The sequence below is a fragment of the Taeniopygia guttata genome, chromosome 9 (assembly GCF_048771995.1).
Source record: "Taeniopygia guttata chromosome 9, bTaeGut7.mat, whole genome shotgun sequence".
NCBI lineage: Eukaryota > Metazoa > Chordata > Aves > Passeriformes > Estrildidae > Taeniopygia > Taeniopygia guttata.
Window position 1 is genome coordinate 25,049,230 of NC_133034.1, and position 18,533 is coordinate 25,067,762.

The following is an 18,533-nucleotide window of genomic DNA, read 5'->3' on the forward strand; positions in this document are numbered from 1 at the left end:
AGATTTGAGGTCCTTCCAACTCAATGCAGTCAGTGACGACCACGATGGTGATGGTGAAGGACAGAGTGTGACCCTCCAGCAGGCAGAGAACCTGCTGCATTCCATGGCTCTCCAGGCTCCTTTCCTTTGTGCCCACCAGATTTCTTCCAGGACTCTTTCCCCGAGCTCCAAGCACGTTCTGCCAGCTGGGCATTGCTCCTTGCAGCAGTGCCAGGCCAAACCAAAGCACTTTCCACATCCCACAAATCAGGAGATGGAAAATCCCCTTTGGGGCACTCGGTTCAGCCGCTCCTGCAGCGCAGGGCTGCTCCTGCCAGGACATTTTCCATGGATTTTTCCCTCCCACTTGGAATGACTCAAGCACAGGGGCTGCACCACTGCCTGGGGATCCTCCCTGGCTGCACAGCTCCAGGGGAGGGCATTTTCCTCTCTCACACTGAGACTTTCCTTTCCAGATGTCACCTCTTTCCTCCCATCTGGACCCCCTGGGTCATTCCCCCCTTTCCCTGACATTTCCCACCCTGAGTTCATTCCGTGCCTGGCATCACATCCCACCACAGGGAGCACGGGGAGGGTGGGCCCTGGAAAAGGGGCCTCAGAGACCCTCAGTGGAAGGGTCTCCATCCTCCTGAGAGGTCTGGTGGCACCTGTGCCCATCCCTTGGCAGCAGCAGAGTCCCACAGGGCACTGAGCCCTGGCCCCACTCTGGGTGGAGCAGGGTGGGATCACCCCAGAGCCTGGAGCACCAAGGAGAACAATCCATGGGAGCTGGGATGCTCCACACAAATCACATTCCTGGTGTGAAAATCCCCCCAGGGTTAATTTCAGGCAGTGCCTTTTTATCACCCACCCCAGTGAATTCCGTGCTGTGAGGATGAAACCCTGGATTAGTGTTTCACACCACCACAGCTCTTTGGGGTTTGTTCTTCCTTCAGCAGGGCACTCTCAACACCTGTAACCACCAAGGACAAAATTCAACATCGAATTTTCATGATGGAAATAAGGGCCTGTTTTAACTAACTAAAAATGCAGCTGTGGGGGGTTGTCTGCAAAAGGAAATTTCCCCAGTTTCATTATCCTACTCTTATTTTGTTATTGAAAATGCACAGTACGAAGAAAGACAGTCATGCTTTTATTTTGATTAATACATTTTAATGATCTGTGGCACCAGTTTCTATTTCCATGCACTTTTAACACTGCTTAGGAACTAAGATGCTTTTTCCTGCAGTCCAATTTTTTCTTTTGCAGAAAAACTCCATCTGCAAGGCACAGTCGGGATCTCAGATCCTACACACACCTCAGAGCAAGGTCTAGTGATCATCCCAGCTTTGGTTTGTGATATCCCAGTGGGAATGAAGTGATATCCATGGCAAGCTGTGCATGGCCACTGCTGATCCCAATTTCTGCTGAAGGAGCAGTAGGACCAGGCAGGAGCTGGACTCTCCATCATATCATCTGTGGAGAATGTTACATTTTGGGCAGCTTCAGGTGGGAAAAGGATGAGCCCCCTGAGGCACTGGCTGAGATTCCAGGGCTGCTCTTGTGCTGTCCCTCTGTGCCATGGGAGCAGGGAGGGATCCCCCGGCAGGGTCAGTCAGGAGGGGTTTGGCCACGCCAGGGATGTGTCTGGGGCTCACACAGAGCAGCAGCCCCAGCCCACCGAGCCCCATTTCCTCCCTGGCACAGGAGATCCCTTCTGGGAAGGGTCAGGGCTGTAGGAGCTCCTTCCAGAGCAGGCAGCACTCCACGGCCAGCAGGGCACAATCCACAGGGACAGGATTGTCCCTGGAGCTTTGTTTGGCTTTGCCTCAGGGACCCTGACACCCTCTTACAAGAACTTCCTGCAGGAAATTTGATTTCCTAAAATTTCAGGGCTGTAATGAGGTGTCCACGTCCTCTGTGGCACTTTGTGCTCTGCCTGTCATCCCACCATGGAAAACACTTGGTAAACTTTCCTTGACATGGTGAGATTCATTAAATTGTTTTCAAAGCCGGTAAAAAAGGGTCCCTGACATTTCCATATTTTGTTTATTGCTTAGCAGCAGGAGCTCCGGGTTCTGGGAGGAAGGGGGAGAAGGGAAATATTTGTTCTGGACTTGGTTTGCCTCCAGGACTCCCTCGTGCCAGAGCCGTGATCCCGCTCCTGCTCCCGGAATTTTCTGTGCTGCTCCTCCCTGGCCACAGCCCCTTTTACTGCCCCAGGACACAAACGGGGAGAGGAGCCCAGGTTTGAGATGATGGGATCGTGGCTGGGTTGGGTTGGAAGGGATCTCAAAGCTCCTCCAGGTTCCTGCCCAGGCTGCTCCCAGCCCCATCCCTCCTGGATGCTGTGGTGCTGAGCCATTATTCCCTGCCCAGGGCCAGGGCATTGCAATGGGATGAACGTGAAGGTCCTTCCAACCCAAACCTTCTGGCATCCAGGGGGTTTCTGATTTCAGTCCCACTCATTGAAGATGTGCTGCTCTTTGTGCTCCTCTTGGAGAGACTCTTTTTACTTTTCTCATCTTGAAATGCGCCCGGCACTTAATTACACCATGAATAAATTAATGGACAGATAAAAATTATTGCACCAAATATAAACAAAAAAAAAAAAACAGATTTTAAATTGCAGGAATGGGTGAGTTCAGGAGGTGAGGAATGGTTTCCCAGGCGGAGCTCAGAGCTGGCTGGGCCGGTGCCTCATCCTGGCCGCCCTTCCCTTGGGAGGATCCAGGGATCTGGAGCTGCCCAGGGCTCCGGAGAGGCGGAGATCCCGCAGATCCCGCAGATCCCGGAGATCCCGGAGATCCCCGGCGGGCAGCGGGGCCGGGAGGGTCCCACTGAGCCGCCGCAGCTCCAGCACCTGGTCCCGGGCCCGGCCCAGCGCCGCCGTCAGCTCGAAGCGCTCCTCACACTCCCAGCGCACCGTGTCCTGCAGCAGGGAATTCTGCAACGAGAAACACGGGAATTCTGCAACGAGAAACACGGGAATGTCCTGCAGCAGGGAATTCTGCAACTGGGAATGTCCTGCAGCAGGGAATTCTGCAACGAGAAACACCAGGAATGTCCTGCAGCAGGGAATTCTGCAACGAGAAACACGGGAATGTCCTGCAGCAGGGAATTCTGCAACGAGAAACACGGGAATGTCCTGCAGCAGGGAATTCTGCAACGAGAAACACGGGAATGTCCTGCAGCAGGGAATTCTGCAACGAGAAACATGGGAATGTCCTGCAGCAGGGAATTCTGCAACTGGGAATGTCCTGCAGCAGGGAATTCTGCAACGAGAAACACGGGAATGTCCTGCAGCAGGGAATTCTGCAACGAGAAACACGGGAATGTCCTGCAGCAGGGAATTCTGCAATGAGAAACACGGGAATGTCCTGCAGCAGGGAATTGTGCAGTGAGAAACACGGGAATGTCCTGCAGCAGGGAATTCTGCAGAGAAACACTGGGAATGTCCTGCAGCAGGGAATTCTGCAACGAGAAACACGGGAATGTCCTGCAGCAGGGAATTGTACAGAGAGAAACATGGGAATGTCCTGCAGCAGGGAATTAATTCTGCAAGGAGAAACACCAGGAATGCCCCATCCATCACACCCGGACTCTCCTGGGACAGGGACCCATCCTGCACTGTCCTGCTGTTCCCTCGGGAGCCAGGGAAGTGCTCAGAAGGTTTTCCTGCTCTCCTGCCCAGCTGGGAAAAGTGGGAATGCTGCTCTTGGAAGGAAAGGCAGTAATGGACTGAGGTGCAGTGACATCAAGGGGTTAATGCTGCTTTTCCCTGTAACCCTCTGCAGTGGGAGAGCACAGCCTGCATGGAGCCGTGGAGCCAGGAGTGGAAACAGGTGTGGAAACAGGTGTGGAAACAGGTGTGGAAACAGGTGTGGAAACAGGAATGAACACATGGAATCATGTATTGGAACCAGGAATGGAACCAAGTGTGGAACCAGGAGTGGAACCAGGAATGGAACCAGGAGTGGAACCATGTATTGGAACCAGGATGGAGCCAGGTGTGGAGCCAGGAATGGAAGCAGGAGTGGAACCAGGTGTGGAGCCTGGGATGGAACCAGGAGTGGAACCTGGTATTGGAAGCAGGAATGGGACCAGGAGTGGAGCCAGGAATGACCACATGGAATCATGGAATCACTCCTGGGAAGGCCATGCAGTCCCGCTGTTGTCCCAGCACTGCCAAGGCCCCTCTCTCCCATGTCCCCATCCTTGGGCACAGATCAGGCACAGCCTCACTGGAATTCCACTCACACCTTCCCCAACTTTTCCAAGGAGTAAATCAGTACCAACCCCAGCACTAATCCACGTGGAAGAGTTTTATTTTCACTGTTGACCAATTATTTTTCCTGCCACTGAATTGCTTTGGACATTCCAGCCTAATCTTATCAGCAGTCCCTGACTCCACATGTCCCATGGAGCAGCTCTCTCCTCCCTTCCCATTCTATCCCAAGCATTCAGCAAATGTTTGTGGTTAGAATATCCATCAGTTGAATTTCTCTTTGCATTTAATTAATTTTTATGCTTTCCTGAGTTAGGGAACATGGTTGCACTAGTGGGAGCTGGGACACCAGTTTAAGGAATGAGAAATATCCGTGTCTTCTAGTCTAAAAACTGAGAATTCATTTTTGTTTTCTCATGTTTGGGCAGTGGGACATGAGGCTATGGGCTAAAAAAGGCCTTGCAGGATCTGAAATATAATTTTTAATAATATATTTTCCCATGAAGCACTAATTTAAGCATTTGCTGAATTAAAACTTCATATCTTTGGTGATGTACCATATTTAGGAAATGAGGATGGATTTGTTTGAGAAATCTTTGCATTTCGATGGATTTTCTGGTCACAGACCTTTGAATGACTTTAGAAATCACATGTGTCCAAGTAAAAATAACCAGGCATTTCCTGGGTCCTGTTCCTACCTCCTCCTGAACTTGACCCAAACTGTGAATCAGCTGTGTCTTCTCCTGGGTTAGTTTTTCCAGTTCATCTGACTTGTGCTTAATTTCTTTCCTCAGTTTGTCCAGGAATGATTCACTGTTGCTCTTTTCCATGGTCAGCTGGAACTCAAGCTCGCTGATGAGCCTTTTAAGGCTCTGGATTTCTTTTTCCTTGTCTCCATCCTTCTCTGCCACTTTCATTTGTGCATCTTGGAGCTTCTTCTCCAGAATTTCCATCTCCAGCCTCAAGCTCTTGGTGGCACTGGATATTAAACCTGGGATCTGGGTGAGATCAGACAGGAATTAATCTCCACTCAGTTCCTCTAAATATGAGAATGAAGAGCAGACAAATGGTGACTTGAGGAAAAAAACAACAAATTCAAACTTGCAGGTCCTCAGAGAGAAGTAAAAGCTCTGAATTTACATAATTCCCTCGGAGGACACCAGAGAGCTGTAAATTAATCACCACTCACTGAGAACACAGAGATTAATTAGTGTGCTCAAGATCAGAGACATTGAGGTAAAAAAGGGAACATTTAACTTCAAGTTAAATTTACTGCAAGTCAGTGTTTCCTCAGGGTATAAAAATCATGGTTAAATATTTGCCAAGTGAACAAAGCCAAACTTATTTTCAGCTCTAAATCACAATGTCCTAGATTTTAAATAATAACAAAAAACCTCATCACATTCCTTTCATTTTTCCAGATTTCTCAGATTTTCTCAGGAATTGTATCAAACCTTTTGGAAACTCAGGTTACAGGTACAATTTTTCAATGTCTGTATAAAACTTGAGGGGGATCTGCAGCACCAGTCCAGCCCAGCAGGCCTTTACTGGCCCTGGAGCTGCTGGGTTCCCTTGGGAAGGAGAAAAAATACGGGTGGGATTGTGGCACCTCATCATAGCCTGAAGCAATCCCAAGCTTTTAAAAAGTGATGATGGCAGATTAAATATAATTAGCAACTCTGGGGACATAGATGGAGTTTTGGAGGTGAAAGCATGAGGTAAGAAAGAACTTCCACACCAATTAACTTGAACTGGAATTGTTGTTTTCAGCTTGTTCCATACAAAAAAAAATAAATATACTAAGACTGTGAAAAAGTACTGTATCATCCAGAGAGAGGATGACACACAGAGCAGGTTTTATTCCTTCACATTCCCATTTTTTACAGTTTTCTGTGATCTTCTGCCACAAGGTTTCTCTCGAGCATTGCACACCTTCTGCTGGAGCTCCTCGTGTTCCCTCTGGTATTTTGTGATCAGCTCCTGCTGGTTTTTTCTCTCCAGCTCCAGCTCCACTTTGGCCTCTTCCCTGACTTTCAGAATTGCTTCTTTGTGCCGAGCCTCCCCTTTGGCCAGGTCCATTTCCAGCTGGGGGACAAGAGGGGTCAGTGGCATTGTCACACGGGGATGGGATGGGATGGGGATGGGATGGACCCCAAATCCCATCCAGTGCCACCCCTGCCATGGGCAGGGACACCTCCCACTGTCCCAGGTGCTCCAACCCCAGTGTCCAGCCTGGCCTTGGGCACTGCCAGGGATCCAGGGGCAGCCCCAGCTGCTCTGGAATCCCATCCCAGCCAGGAATTCCTCATTCCCAATCTCCCACCCATCCATCCATCCCTCTGGCACTGGGAGCCATTCCCTGGGTCCTGTCCCTCCATCCCTGTCCCCAGCCCCTCTCCAGCTCTCCTGGAGCCCCTCCAGGTCCTGGCAGGTCACAAAGAGCTCATCCCAGACCCATTCACATTAGAAATTCAGCTGTAATTTCCCGAGCAGGGAATTCTGGATCCTGCAGGAACCCCTGAAGGCTGCATTTAGGGAACACTTCTCCCAACCCAGACTGTTCCTGTTCCTTTGTGCAGCTGATTCTGATGGATTTAATTGCAGCGGGCTGAGAGCACAACAGCCACATTAAATGCACAACACAAACCTCATTAGTTCAATGATTAAAAGCACAACAGCCCACAATGAGCTTAATTACAATTATCTAATTCCACACATTATTATGAGCAGAAGTATAATAAATCTCTCTGATGTCTTTAGGGGGAAAAGAGAAACTGGAAATAGTTTCATTATTTTTAAAGCAAAATATACCAAATTCAGGGTGTGGAAAAGGTGCAAATCCCCCACTAAGTTATAGCTTAAAAATTGCTGTATTTGTAAGATGCTCGAAGTAGACTCTTATAATAATAACAATATCAATAACAATTATTATTAACTATAATTCTATTATAATTCTATTATCTATATAATTATATTACATTAATATATGTTAATAATATTACTGTAATCTTATAATAATTAATAATATAGTTATTTGTAAATTAATATTTAATATGATATAATTGTATTAATAATTATTACCATAGTATAATAACACAAATTATTATATAATAATTATGACATATGCTGTAATATTATTTTTAAATTATTTGACATGGTATACTATTTATTTTAGTTTTAATTATATTATATGGAATTCTTTATTAATAACATTAATATTTCTATGTTCTTAGATGGGAGTTTGGATTCTGAGGATAAATCCCCAGATTTATTAACTCTACCTATTATTACCTATTATTTTTTTGGCTGCTGAGCCGAGTTTTGGGGCTTTGCTGTGGCTGCATTTGAATGGTGTGACACCAAAGCTGAAATTGCTCCCTCTCCCTCTCTCCCACCAATCTTTATCTTGTTCACATGGCAGGCAGAAAATACTCTGATTATAGAGCCAGCCTGAGCCCCTTCCCAAATTATAGCCCGTGACAGGGAAGGGAAGGGGTTTCCAAAGAAATGTAACTGATCCTAATTGCTACCAGTCCCCAAGTTTTCCTGGGACTAAATAAAGCTTTCAGACACTGAAACAAAAAATACAGTAATTTCAGTCATCAGTTATGTGAGGCTTAAATCAGACAAGTCACAGTTACTATTCAGCTCTGCTTTTTAATTTTCCTTCACTGATGTACGTATTTATTTAAATGTTTTATTCTTTTTAATATATTTTAAAAATTCTTTTTAATACATAAATATATTTTATTCATTGTTCATTTTGATAAATGAATATATTTTTATTTCTTATTCATTTCAGGGAAAAAAGCTGCAGATGAGAACAAGGTTGACATGGTGACAGCTGTTCATGGGAAAAGCTTCCCAAATCCCACTGGAAGAGGCAGGAGAACTCCTTGCAAAGGATATGATGGACAAGCTGGGGCTGCCCGTGGATCCCTGGCAGTGCCAAGGTCAGGCTGGACACTGGGGTTGGAGCTCCTGGCACAGTGGGAGCTGTCCCTGCCATGGCAGGGGTGGCACTGATGGGATTTGAGGTCCCTCCAACCCAAACCAGGCTGGGATCCTGTGATTCCATGAACTTCAGCAAACATGGAATGTGCTTTTGGGAATAGGAGGCTCCCCAGACAAACCTTCCCTGTGAACTGAGGGCTCTGAGGCCAAAGGCAAACAGGATTTTTGTGTTCCCGACCGAATTTCCAAGGCAGGCTGTGAGTGATTCCATGGCTCCAGCACATGTGGCACTGGAGGAGATCATTCCCAGCTCTCCTGTGCCCTGTGGGAAACTGAAACCCCCAAAGCAGAGCCCCAGAGTCACCTTGTCCCTCCAGGAGTCCTCGCTCTGCACCTTCTGCCTCAGTGCCTCCTGCAGCTGCTCCGTCCTGCTCTTTAGCAGCTCCCTAAAAACACAAATTTTGGGTAAATCTGGGCTCTGCCCGCACTGCTGCAATCCCCTGGCCCTGCAAAGAAGTCCTTGCCCCAGGAATCACCACCTGGAATCTCCACCACGCCCTCACTCGCCTCCTGAATTTCATGATTTAAAGGAAATACAGTACTTGATCTTCCACTTCAAATGACATTTTAATGCTTCTTTGATATTTTCAAAACAAATTTCAAAGAACACAGAGAAACTTAAAATATTCCACCCAGAACTTGTATTTCATGAACTTGGAATATTAGGATCATTAATTTAAAAATTGTAATGGGTTTGGAATGCAAAGCACTGAGTGCTTTCTGTCCTTCAAGGTACTGTTTGTTACGTGGGGCCTGTAGGGCAAGGCTCCTGGAGAGGTTAAATTCCTCTCACTGATGTTGTTGACAACTTGTCCACCTCAAAAATGCCTCAGTATTCCCTCAGCCAGGGTCTTGGACAGGATCTGGTGCTTGGGAGGTGTGAGAGCAGCTTCCCACCACCTCAGTCTGGCTCTGAAGGGTCTCAGCTGTGAACAAAGCTGCCATTGTGCCTGGGATTGTTTTTGAGATGTGCAGAAGAAAGCACTGGGCTCCTGAGGGCTGTTTTCCCTGGAATGGGATCGAGCTGCAGTGCCTTTGCTTTGGACTCACCAACCTGAATCCGTATTTTTTAAATTACCTGCAGTAGAACCTCCATCTCCAGTTTTACTCCTGACAGCCCCAGGATTGTTTTCAGCATTTAGAGGTGCCAGGAGGCACCAACTGTTCTGCATTTCAGGGGTTTGGATGTTCCCTGCACCTTCAGCACAAAGAGCAGCTGAACAGCTGCAAAAATGGGGCTTTGGGGCTCAGATGAAACTCCAGCTGAAGCCCTGCAGTCCAAGCAGAACTTCCCTACTCCTATTTTCAATATTACTTTTTCTTCTTTTCTCTCCATCCACGTTTTGTCTGTCCCATAATAATTTAAAAACCCAATCCAATAACCTCCAAAATCTCCAGGAATTTCAGGAGCACCTGAGTTCAGCTCAGCCCCCTTTACCTTTCCTGTTTCAGCATCAGCACCTCCTGCTCTGTTTGGCTCAGGAGAGCTTTAAGGGTTTCCAGCTCACTCTCTGATCTCCCAGTTCTTCTTTTCAGATCTTCTTCTCTCCTTTCTTTCTCAGCCACTTCCTCCTGTAAATGTTTGCAGACTTGTTGGCAAACGAGAAGGGATTCCTCCTTTTCCTTCAGCTCTTTTGTAAGTCTACAGATGAAATAAAGAAACAGCAGAATTGTAGTTACTATATTCTTATTCATAGATAGAAATAATGGTGCCTGGAAAATAAAATATTGATCAAAACTCCATGTGTTCTTTATGAAGTTAAATCTACTGACTCAACAGAAAAAAAATTAAATGTATTGCATAAAAACTGCATTAAAATAATAAAATGTTTGCTGTAATTGCTGAAAAACATGAAATATCTTTTCAGCATTTACCTGGACTCAGCAATTCCATTCTCATATTTGATCTTTTTCAGTTCTTTTTGACAGACATCGAGTTCTGTTGACTTCACCCTAAAAAAACATTGGGAAAAAAGGGTATTATCCACAGAAATGAGCCTTTAATCTGCAGCAGCCTGGACATCACTTCTGGGTGTATCTTCCTCCTTGCTTTTTCCATTTCAGGTAAAAGGCCACAAAAGAAAGTTCTGTCAGCTCCAGCAAATGTCGTTAATAATTGGAAGTTACATTTCCAGTGACATCTCAGCCCAACATGGATCACAAATGTTGCAAACAAGAAGTGGGATTTTGCAACATTGATGACAGTTTTGAGTAATAAATTAATAAAATGGAACAAATCCCAATTTTGTAGGTAAAAGGGCTGGAAACTTTGCAGGTTTCATTTCATTATGTCACCATTGCACCAATTAATAACCATGGTTAAGGTTCATATTTACATTTAAACAGATATAGAATATGTTGTTTTATTAAACTGTGCCCATATTATGCTGAAATGTTAATTTACACTTGGAAAGCCCTCATTGTTTATTTAACTGTGTTCATGACATCTTTGTCTCCCACTCAATCCTTACATTATCACTGAAGCACTTTGTTGCTAAGCATCCCAAATATTTGCAAGTCAGTCATGTTCAGACCCCCTGAATGAAGGAACTGAAACCAGAAATTGCAGAGCAGAACAGCACAAATCCTTTGCTCAGATTCCAGGGGAAAATGGGGACAGAGAGCCTGGCAGTGCCAGCTCCTGACTCCTGAGCCTCACAAACACAATCTGTGCCCTTTTCAGCATCCTCTGGCCCTTCCCTCTGGATTCTCCTGGAGGTGATGTCCCCAAGCTGCTCCAGTGCTCAGTGAGGTTTTCAGCACTGGGCTGTGGAATTTGTGATGTTTTGTGGTGTTGGGGTGTCAGGCTCCTGCTTTGGGGATGTTTGAGTGGCTGGGTGTGCTCTGGAAAGGGAGAAAATCCTGGAATGGTTTGGGTTGGAAGGGACCCCAAAGCCCATCTTGTTCCACCCACACTTTCCATGGACCAGGTGGTTCCAAGCCCCATCCAACGTGGCCTTGGGCACTGCCAGGGATCCAGGGGCAGCCACAAATTCCCTGGAAAACCTGTGCCAGGCGTGCCCACCCTGCCAGGGAACAATTCCTTCCCAATATCCCCCCTAACCCTGCCCTCTGGCAGTGCTCTGTCACTATATATGCCTTCCTTCTCACTATATACTCCTTCCTTCCTACATAAAAATGTGTATATACACACACATTTTTAGTCCTGAAGTTTTGTGGATTTCCCCAAATGCATCCTACACCTGTGTGTTAGGTGAGGCACTGCATCAGGCTCCTTATCCCTCCTCTGCAGTTCCAGAATTCCCTGCTGGAGGAAGGAAGCTCTGCTCCCACAGCCAGGCTGGCTCAGGCAGGTGCTCAGAAATAATCATATGAAGATAAAATAGTTCCCCTGTGGGGCAAAACCTTCTCAGAGCATTTTAACAAGCAGCACTTGCTGAAAAAAAAAAAAAGAAAGAAAAAAAAAAGTGGTTTATGTGTTTTATGCGCAATGGGAAGCAATGAAGGAATGGGAATCTTACAGCAACAGCTTCTTGTAGTGCTCCATCTCTGCTGTCACCTTCTGCAGCTGCAGGCCAGCTGTCTCCACCTGATTTGTTAAATCTGAAAGCAAAAACACGAGGTTGTGGCTCTGTTAATGTTACACAAATCCACTTTAGGGCTTTGTTTCCAGGTGGGACCTGCAGCTCCTTGCTCCCGCCTCAGGCAGAGCAGTGCACACGAGCAGAGGGTCTTTGCAGCAAAAAGCTGGGGTTTGTTTGTGTGTTTGGGGCTTTTTATCCCACCAGAAAACACCACATTCAGCTACACTGAGCCATGGAATCAGATTGTTTGCTTTAGATCAGATTGTTTGTACACAAAGCTGAGAGCAAACAGATGCGAGAAGGTGGCCCCAAAACTCACCTGGAATTTTCTACATCTGAAACCCTGGCAGTAATTTAATGCTGTTGTACTTGTCTTATCCTCTGCATGTTATCCTTCAGAACACATCACCTCAGCTCCAATCAGTTACTGCCTTTTTCCCAGTACAATCCCTGCTTTTTTGTCTGCCTTCATATCATCCTTTTCTATGCTTTTAAATCCTCAGAACAGCCAAAACTTGCAGATGTGAAGCCCTTTAAACTGAAGCAGCAGCACATGGCTTAATCTGATTTTCATCTCCATGAACACATCACAGGATCATGGAATGCCTTGGGTTAGAAGGGATTTAAAGCTCATCCAGTCCCAGCTCCCTTCCACTGTCCCATCCTGGAACACCTCAGGGATGGATGGGGCAGCCACAGCAACTTGGGCATCTCCAAATATCCTCATGAACAAGAGCTGCCTTTCCAGAAAGCCTAGGAATGATTTGAAATAAAAGTTTCTGCCAAAAGGACAGCAGCAAAAAATACATGGAAAAAAATCCAATGAAAAATCATTGCAAGAGATCTGGAAGTGGAAAAAAAAAAAAAAACCAACCAAGATTATTCCACAGAAAGCAACAGCAAACAAAAGGAGGTGACCTTGTGTCTGAAGGAAACAGCTCCCAAGACAGTCCTTCAAAGTTCCCTGATGTATCTTCCCAGAAGCCAAATCTGACATTCCTGTTCTTAAATTTCACCCCAATTGCCTGAATTTCTGTAACTTCTCCCACATGTCTCTGTCAGTCATTTCCAGCAATGATGATGGATGATCTCAGTGTGGGATTTCCTGCCAGGCACACCTTATCTTGATAAATCCTACAATTGGAAGAGTCCACTCTTGTCAGTAAAGGGAAAAGGAAAATAGTTCATTAGACTACAACAGAATAAATCAGGGAGAGAATTATATAGGGTAAAACACCCAGGACCTGTCAGATCCATTCCCAAACCATCAGCATTTATAAAGAACTTTTTGAAGAGAAAAGTAAAATTTCTTGGATTGAACCCTTGGAAAAATCATGGAAGTGAATTGTAGAAGCAGCTTCTCCCACCTGCTGTGGGTGCCACAACCAAACAAAGCCATTTTGGAGGAATTCACCTGTGGGACAACCCTCAGGTGCTGTCACTGCCATCGAGTGGGTGAGCAGAGCCCCAGGCTGTGACAATTGGTGGCACTTTTTGTGTCTCTGGGCCAGCAGGGGTGGCCAAGCAGCCTCTGGACACATCAGGCCACCTGCAGCCCCTGCTGCTCCCTCTCTGGCCATTGTCCTGTTCCATCTCCTGGCAGAATTCCTGCAGCAAAGGAGAAGCTGTGGCTCCAGCTGCCCAGCAGATGTGAGGCCCAGCCCTGGGAACAGCCAGCCCTGCCAGCAGAACGTGACTGTGACAGCAGATGAAGCCCAGATTGGTGTGGATGGACACCAGGCAGAGCAGGACCCTCTGCCCATCCTCACAGGCTGCTCTGGAGATTTTCCCAAACAGCTGCTTCTGACCTTTTTTAAATTGTTCTTTTAAAAGATTTCCGCCAAGAATTAATAACTGTGGTGTTTTTTCTTCTCCCTCAGTGTGGGAGTGTGGACACAAGTTCTGGAATAAAGGAAAAGGAGAGGGATGATGCTTGGTTTGGTTCTGTACTTTGGGTGGTCTCTCTCAAAGCTGTTTCCTCTTTCACTCCATTTGTTCTCAGAAGTTTTCATGCTCACTGAGCATGGACAGGAGTTTTTAATGAGGGAATAGATGGATTTAATTACACAAATAGTTTCTGCAAGTCTTCTTTAGAGATAATTCCCACCAAAGTCAATGGGAGCTGGGGAGCAGAAAGTCCCACACCCATGCAGGCAGATTTCAGTGAAAACCATGATAAAAATGAGGCAACTAATAAGGAGAATGGCAATACAAATGGAAACTTGCACTGCAAACTTGCTGAATAGAGGAAAATGTATTCAAACACTTATGTAAAAATGTTCTCTGGTAATGAAAATAAAGCCTCTTGCAAAACATGCAAAGCCAAGAGAAAACTCACACTCTGTAATACTGATACTGGGCTCAGTGCTGCAAGAACACCACATCTCAAAGGCTCAGCAGGCCAAATCCATCTCAGTTTCATTCATGTCGAATTTTACTTATTTTTGTGACTCAGAATGGCTCTCAGCAGTCACCAACTTTCCAGTAACCTCCTGTGAGCCGTGCAGGGACAGGGACAGGAACAGAGGGGCACAGCCCCAACGTGCACGAGGGCCTGACGGGCCACAGAAACAGAAACAGAACAAACTGGGGACTGTTTCCTCTTCCTTGGGCAAATTGCATCACTGCAGCCCCTGGTGTGTGCAAAAAGCCAGCAGAGCCTGCCCACAGCTGGCTTTCAGGAATTTAACCACCCACTTTGCATCCAAGGGCACGGTGCCCCAGCTCCTGCCTGGAAACAGCAACAGCTGGTGAAGTTTTCAGTGAAAAATAAAAATAAATAGGCAGCACATTGGGTAAGCAGCCACTCTGGAAGCCATCAGCTCCACAGCTAATTCCTAACAGATTCCCAGTGAGGCTGGATCAGAGGCACACGTGGTAGAGCTGTGTCATTTTCTGCTTTTCCTGCAAAACCTACAAAATCCAATCCAATCCAATTGCCAGCAATTTGGGGGTAATCTAAATAAAAGCTCAAAGTTTCATACATGTGCACAAAAAAAGATCATTTCCCTGTAGTTAAGATTCCATGGGGAGGTTCATAAGCACTGCTCAAATAGATCATGGAATCCCAGAATCCCAGGATTGGGACTGGGACCCTCCACCTTCCTCTCCCCTCCTGAGCTTTGGGATGAGCTCAGAGCTGGAAGATGAGCCAGGAACTGGAACAGAGCACACAGACCCCCAGCCAGGGCAGACTGGAACCCAGCCCCTCTTGCTGGATTTTCTCTCTGGGAAATAGGAAGTTGTAGCAATTATTTAAAACCTTAATAACCATCCCTTCTATGGGCCCTGAGTTTGGCCAATCAGCTGTGTCAAAGGAGGCAAAAATATTTAATTTTTCTCAGAACACTAATTCCAGGCAAATTCTGATGTGCACTTTACACAGATAGTTTCCAGTACATTTATTTCAAGAGCATAGCAGACAATGTGTGAGAAATATGAAATACATGCATGAAAAATTACGGTTTCAGAGCAGGAAAACTGCCCCACCACGTGTTTCTAAGGAGACCACAGAAGTGAAGTAACCCCCAAGGCCCTGCACAGAACAGAACTAATTCTTTGTATTTGCAATAGCTCATCTACTGTGTTCTCGAAGATAATTTTTTTTTGTCTACACAACAAAGTCCTTCACTTAATTTGTGACTCACAAAGCCTGGAAGGAGCACAGGGATGGACTCCAGATTTAGATCCTTTCTGGAGACCTCACCAGTGCCATCAGGAAGTGTCCAAATCACTCAGAGCTGCCAGGAACTGGGAGGATGTGCCAGGAGAGGAGTGGCTGAGCTTTATCTCCCCAGCACAGGCTGCTGAGCACTGCCAGCCTGGGCTCTCCGGCCTCTGCTTCATTCTTTCACCTCCAAACAGAGAAAAGCAGAAAAAGGAACCAGATTCCAAATAGCTCTGAGTGGCACAAACCAAGGGCAGCCTCAACAGAATAAACCAACAACTGCAACTGTGCAAACATGACAATCTCCAAGGCCTTAAAAATCCTTAAATAGGGAAAAAATGTTATTTTGGCAAAGCCTGCTCCCCTCCCACGCCCCCAGTGACACAGTACAAGCACTCAGAAGGATTGGATTTGCTCATCCATGGCCAGAATTCACACTCCAGCATCAAAGGCCTGGTCTAAAGCCTGAATTTTCTGCCTGTATTCCTGCCTGTCTGAAGCCAAGCTAATTGGGATATGTCAAAATTCCTACAGACCTGCTTCTCCTACACATTAGCATTGCTTTGAAATGCTGTCCTTCCTTATTGGCTGGGAAAACTGAACAGGGAAAAAATGGAGATTCTGACCTTAATTTTCCTTGGGGATAATTTTTTGCCCTCATTGCTTAGGCTAAGCAGACAAAACAAAGTACAATAAAGACACATCCTTTAATACAGAATTATGGTTTGGGTTGGAAGGGACATTAAATCCCATCCATCCCACCCAGCCATGGCAGGGACACCTCCCACTGTGCCAGGTGCTCCAACCCCAATGTCCAACCTGGCCTTGGGCACTGCCAGGGATCCAGGGGCAGCCTCAGCTGCTCTGGGAATGCCATCCCAGCCAGGAATTCCCAGTCCCCAATCTCCCACCCATCCCTCTGGCAGTGGGAGCCATTCCCTGTGTCCTGTCCCAGCCAGGAATTCCCAGTTCCCAATCTCCCAATCAATGGCACTGGGAGCCATCCCCTGTGTCCTGTCCCTCCATCCCTTGTCCCCAGTCCCTCTGCAGCTCTCCTGGTTCCCCTCCAGGCCCTGGCAGGGCTCTGAGCTCTCCCTGGAGCTGCTCCTCTCCCTGCTCCATAGGAGAACCTGGACTCCTGCTTTTCCTCAAGAAGCAAAGTGTGGCCCTTCCCTCAGTCCCACTCCCCAGCAGGTTGGTCCCAGCCCCCTGGCAGGGAGCTGGGATTGTTTGCCATGGATTCCTGTGCCTCCTCTTGCACTCAGGCTGCTGCAAAGCCCTAATGAGCAGCCCTGTTCCAACAGCAGCCTGCATTCCCCAGCTCTCACCCTCCCCAGCCTTCCCACCGCAGCTGGAATTCACAAAAAATACAATTCAACAGCACTTGGAGCATCAACAGGGGCTGTGTGAGCTGCAGCCTGCCTAAAACTGCAGGAAACTATTCCCCCTTTGCATTTTCAAAGCTCTTCAGAGTGGGTTTTAAAGTGCCATTAAAGACACTCCAGGAGATGAAAATACCTCCTTGCCATGAGTGCTGCCAGCATTCCCTCTCTTTGCCATGAGTGCCAGCATTCCCTCCTCAGCTCTCTGCACTTTTCCATCACCTCTCATCAGCCTCATTAAGGCAGCAGACCACCAGGTTCACATTTGGAGCTGCCAAAGACTGAAAATTCGGATTTTGGGAGCATCACCCTCAATTTCAACCCATCCAGAGCCAGGCCAGAGTTGTCATGAGCTAAAGAAAAGCCACAAGGACTTTGGGGCAGAAAAATGATTTTTTAAATTTGTGATTAAGTAAAGGATTTAGCTGGTAATAAAGTGAAAGCAGAAATCTTTTAGGAGCCCGTGCTACTGCAGCCCTGCTGCTGCCAGCACTGAGAACACAGACACATCACCACCATTATTGATTTTTGATTTGGGGAGTTTAATTGATTAAACAATTACCCAGCAGACCTTACCCTGTGTTGAGCATTTGTCCAAACCTGTCACCTCCCTTCAAGTGGGTGATGCTCTGTGAGGCTGAAAAGTGGCTTGAAGCCAGCAAACCAACTGATCCCACAAATCCCCTACAAAGGGAATCTCCAGAAAGTCTCCACAAGCATGAGAGCAAAAAAGAACAGCAGAAACAACTGCTTGGCTCCTGCTCTTGCAAATGCCTGCTGTGATGTGAAATAATCATGACTTCACAATTCTGTGAGAAACGTGCAACCAAAATATTGGTTGCAAAAAGGAAAATCCTTTAAAAACAAGTAAATCACAAATCCTGGTAGTTTTTATTATTTCTGAAGTGTCAAATTATTTCAAAGAGGGACTTTGGAGAAGTTTGTAGGAGGATAAAAAAGCAAAATAAGACAAAACCCCAAGCTCCCCCCAAAGCAGGGACACTCAGGATGTGGCTGATTTCCACAGCCCACTTTGGACAGGACAAATCCACTCCCTGGAACTGATTTCCAGTAAGATGATGTTTGTTCCCACTCATTTATTTTAATACAATGGCAAACTCATTTCATATTTAATGATTGTTTCATGAAAAAAATCCTGTTTGGTATTTCAAAGAGAACCATTTTTATCAGCAGTGCATTAACTGGGTTTATTACCTCAATCCAGCAATGTGTTCCCTAGAGCCAGACCCCTTGAAATCCTCCTGGATTTGTGTTTTACTGATCCATTCAGGAAGGGTGGAATCCAAATGCCTGAGCCAGCAGCTTTCCTGCCTTGAAACCTCCTTCTGGATACCCACATCAAACGTTTTACTGCTTCTTAATAACTCATTTATTAGCAAGTGACTGCTACATTTCATTAATAAGTTTTAAAATGTCTCACATAAAACATCAAGCAGCTTAGATGGTACTTTTACTCATCATTAAGATTTTGCAAGGTCCTGATATTCTGTATGAATTCCATATATGGAATTAGCTGTGTTTTTAGCTATGTTTTCTCCATAAAGTCTCAGTTGTTTTATATTTCACTGCAAGTTTTCAGCCTGGGATAGTGGAAGGTGTCCCTGCCCATGGCAGGGGGTGGAGTGGGATGAGCTTTAAGGTCCCTCCCAACCCAAACCATTCCAGGATTCTGTGATAATTAATTGTGATGGGCTGAT

General features: G+C 46.3%; 1 protein-coding gene across 2 annotated transcripts in view; it reads right to left on the bottom strand.

The window, feature by feature from the left end:
- Positions 1-1,119: 1,119 nt before the first annotated feature.
- The window catches only part of LEKR1 (leucine, glutamate and lysine rich 1), a 34,738-nt gene continuing 17,324 nt past the window's right edge, over positions 1,120-18,533 (bottom strand). The window contains exons 6-12 of one of the 2 annotated variants that reach the window (XM_030280276.4): positions 11,704-11,785; positions 10,097-10,174; positions 9,660-9,863; positions 8,526-8,607; positions 6,140-6,292; positions 4,906-5,205; positions 1,120-2,926 (exon numbers count right to left, since the gene is read on the bottom strand). In XM_030280276.4, the coding sequence (XP_030136136.4) occupies positions 2,657-2,926; positions 4,906-5,205; positions 6,140-6,292; positions 8,526-8,607; positions 9,660-9,863; positions 10,097-10,174; positions 11,704-11,785 (1,169 nt within the window). In that variant the 3' untranslated portion in view covers positions 1,120-2,656. Of the gene's footprint in view, positions 2,927-4,905; positions 5,206-6,139; positions 6,293-8,525; positions 8,608-9,659; positions 9,864-10,096; positions 10,175-11,703; positions 11,786-18,533 lie in introns of those variants that run through there. The other variant, XM_072933524.1, reaches the window with a different exon arrangement.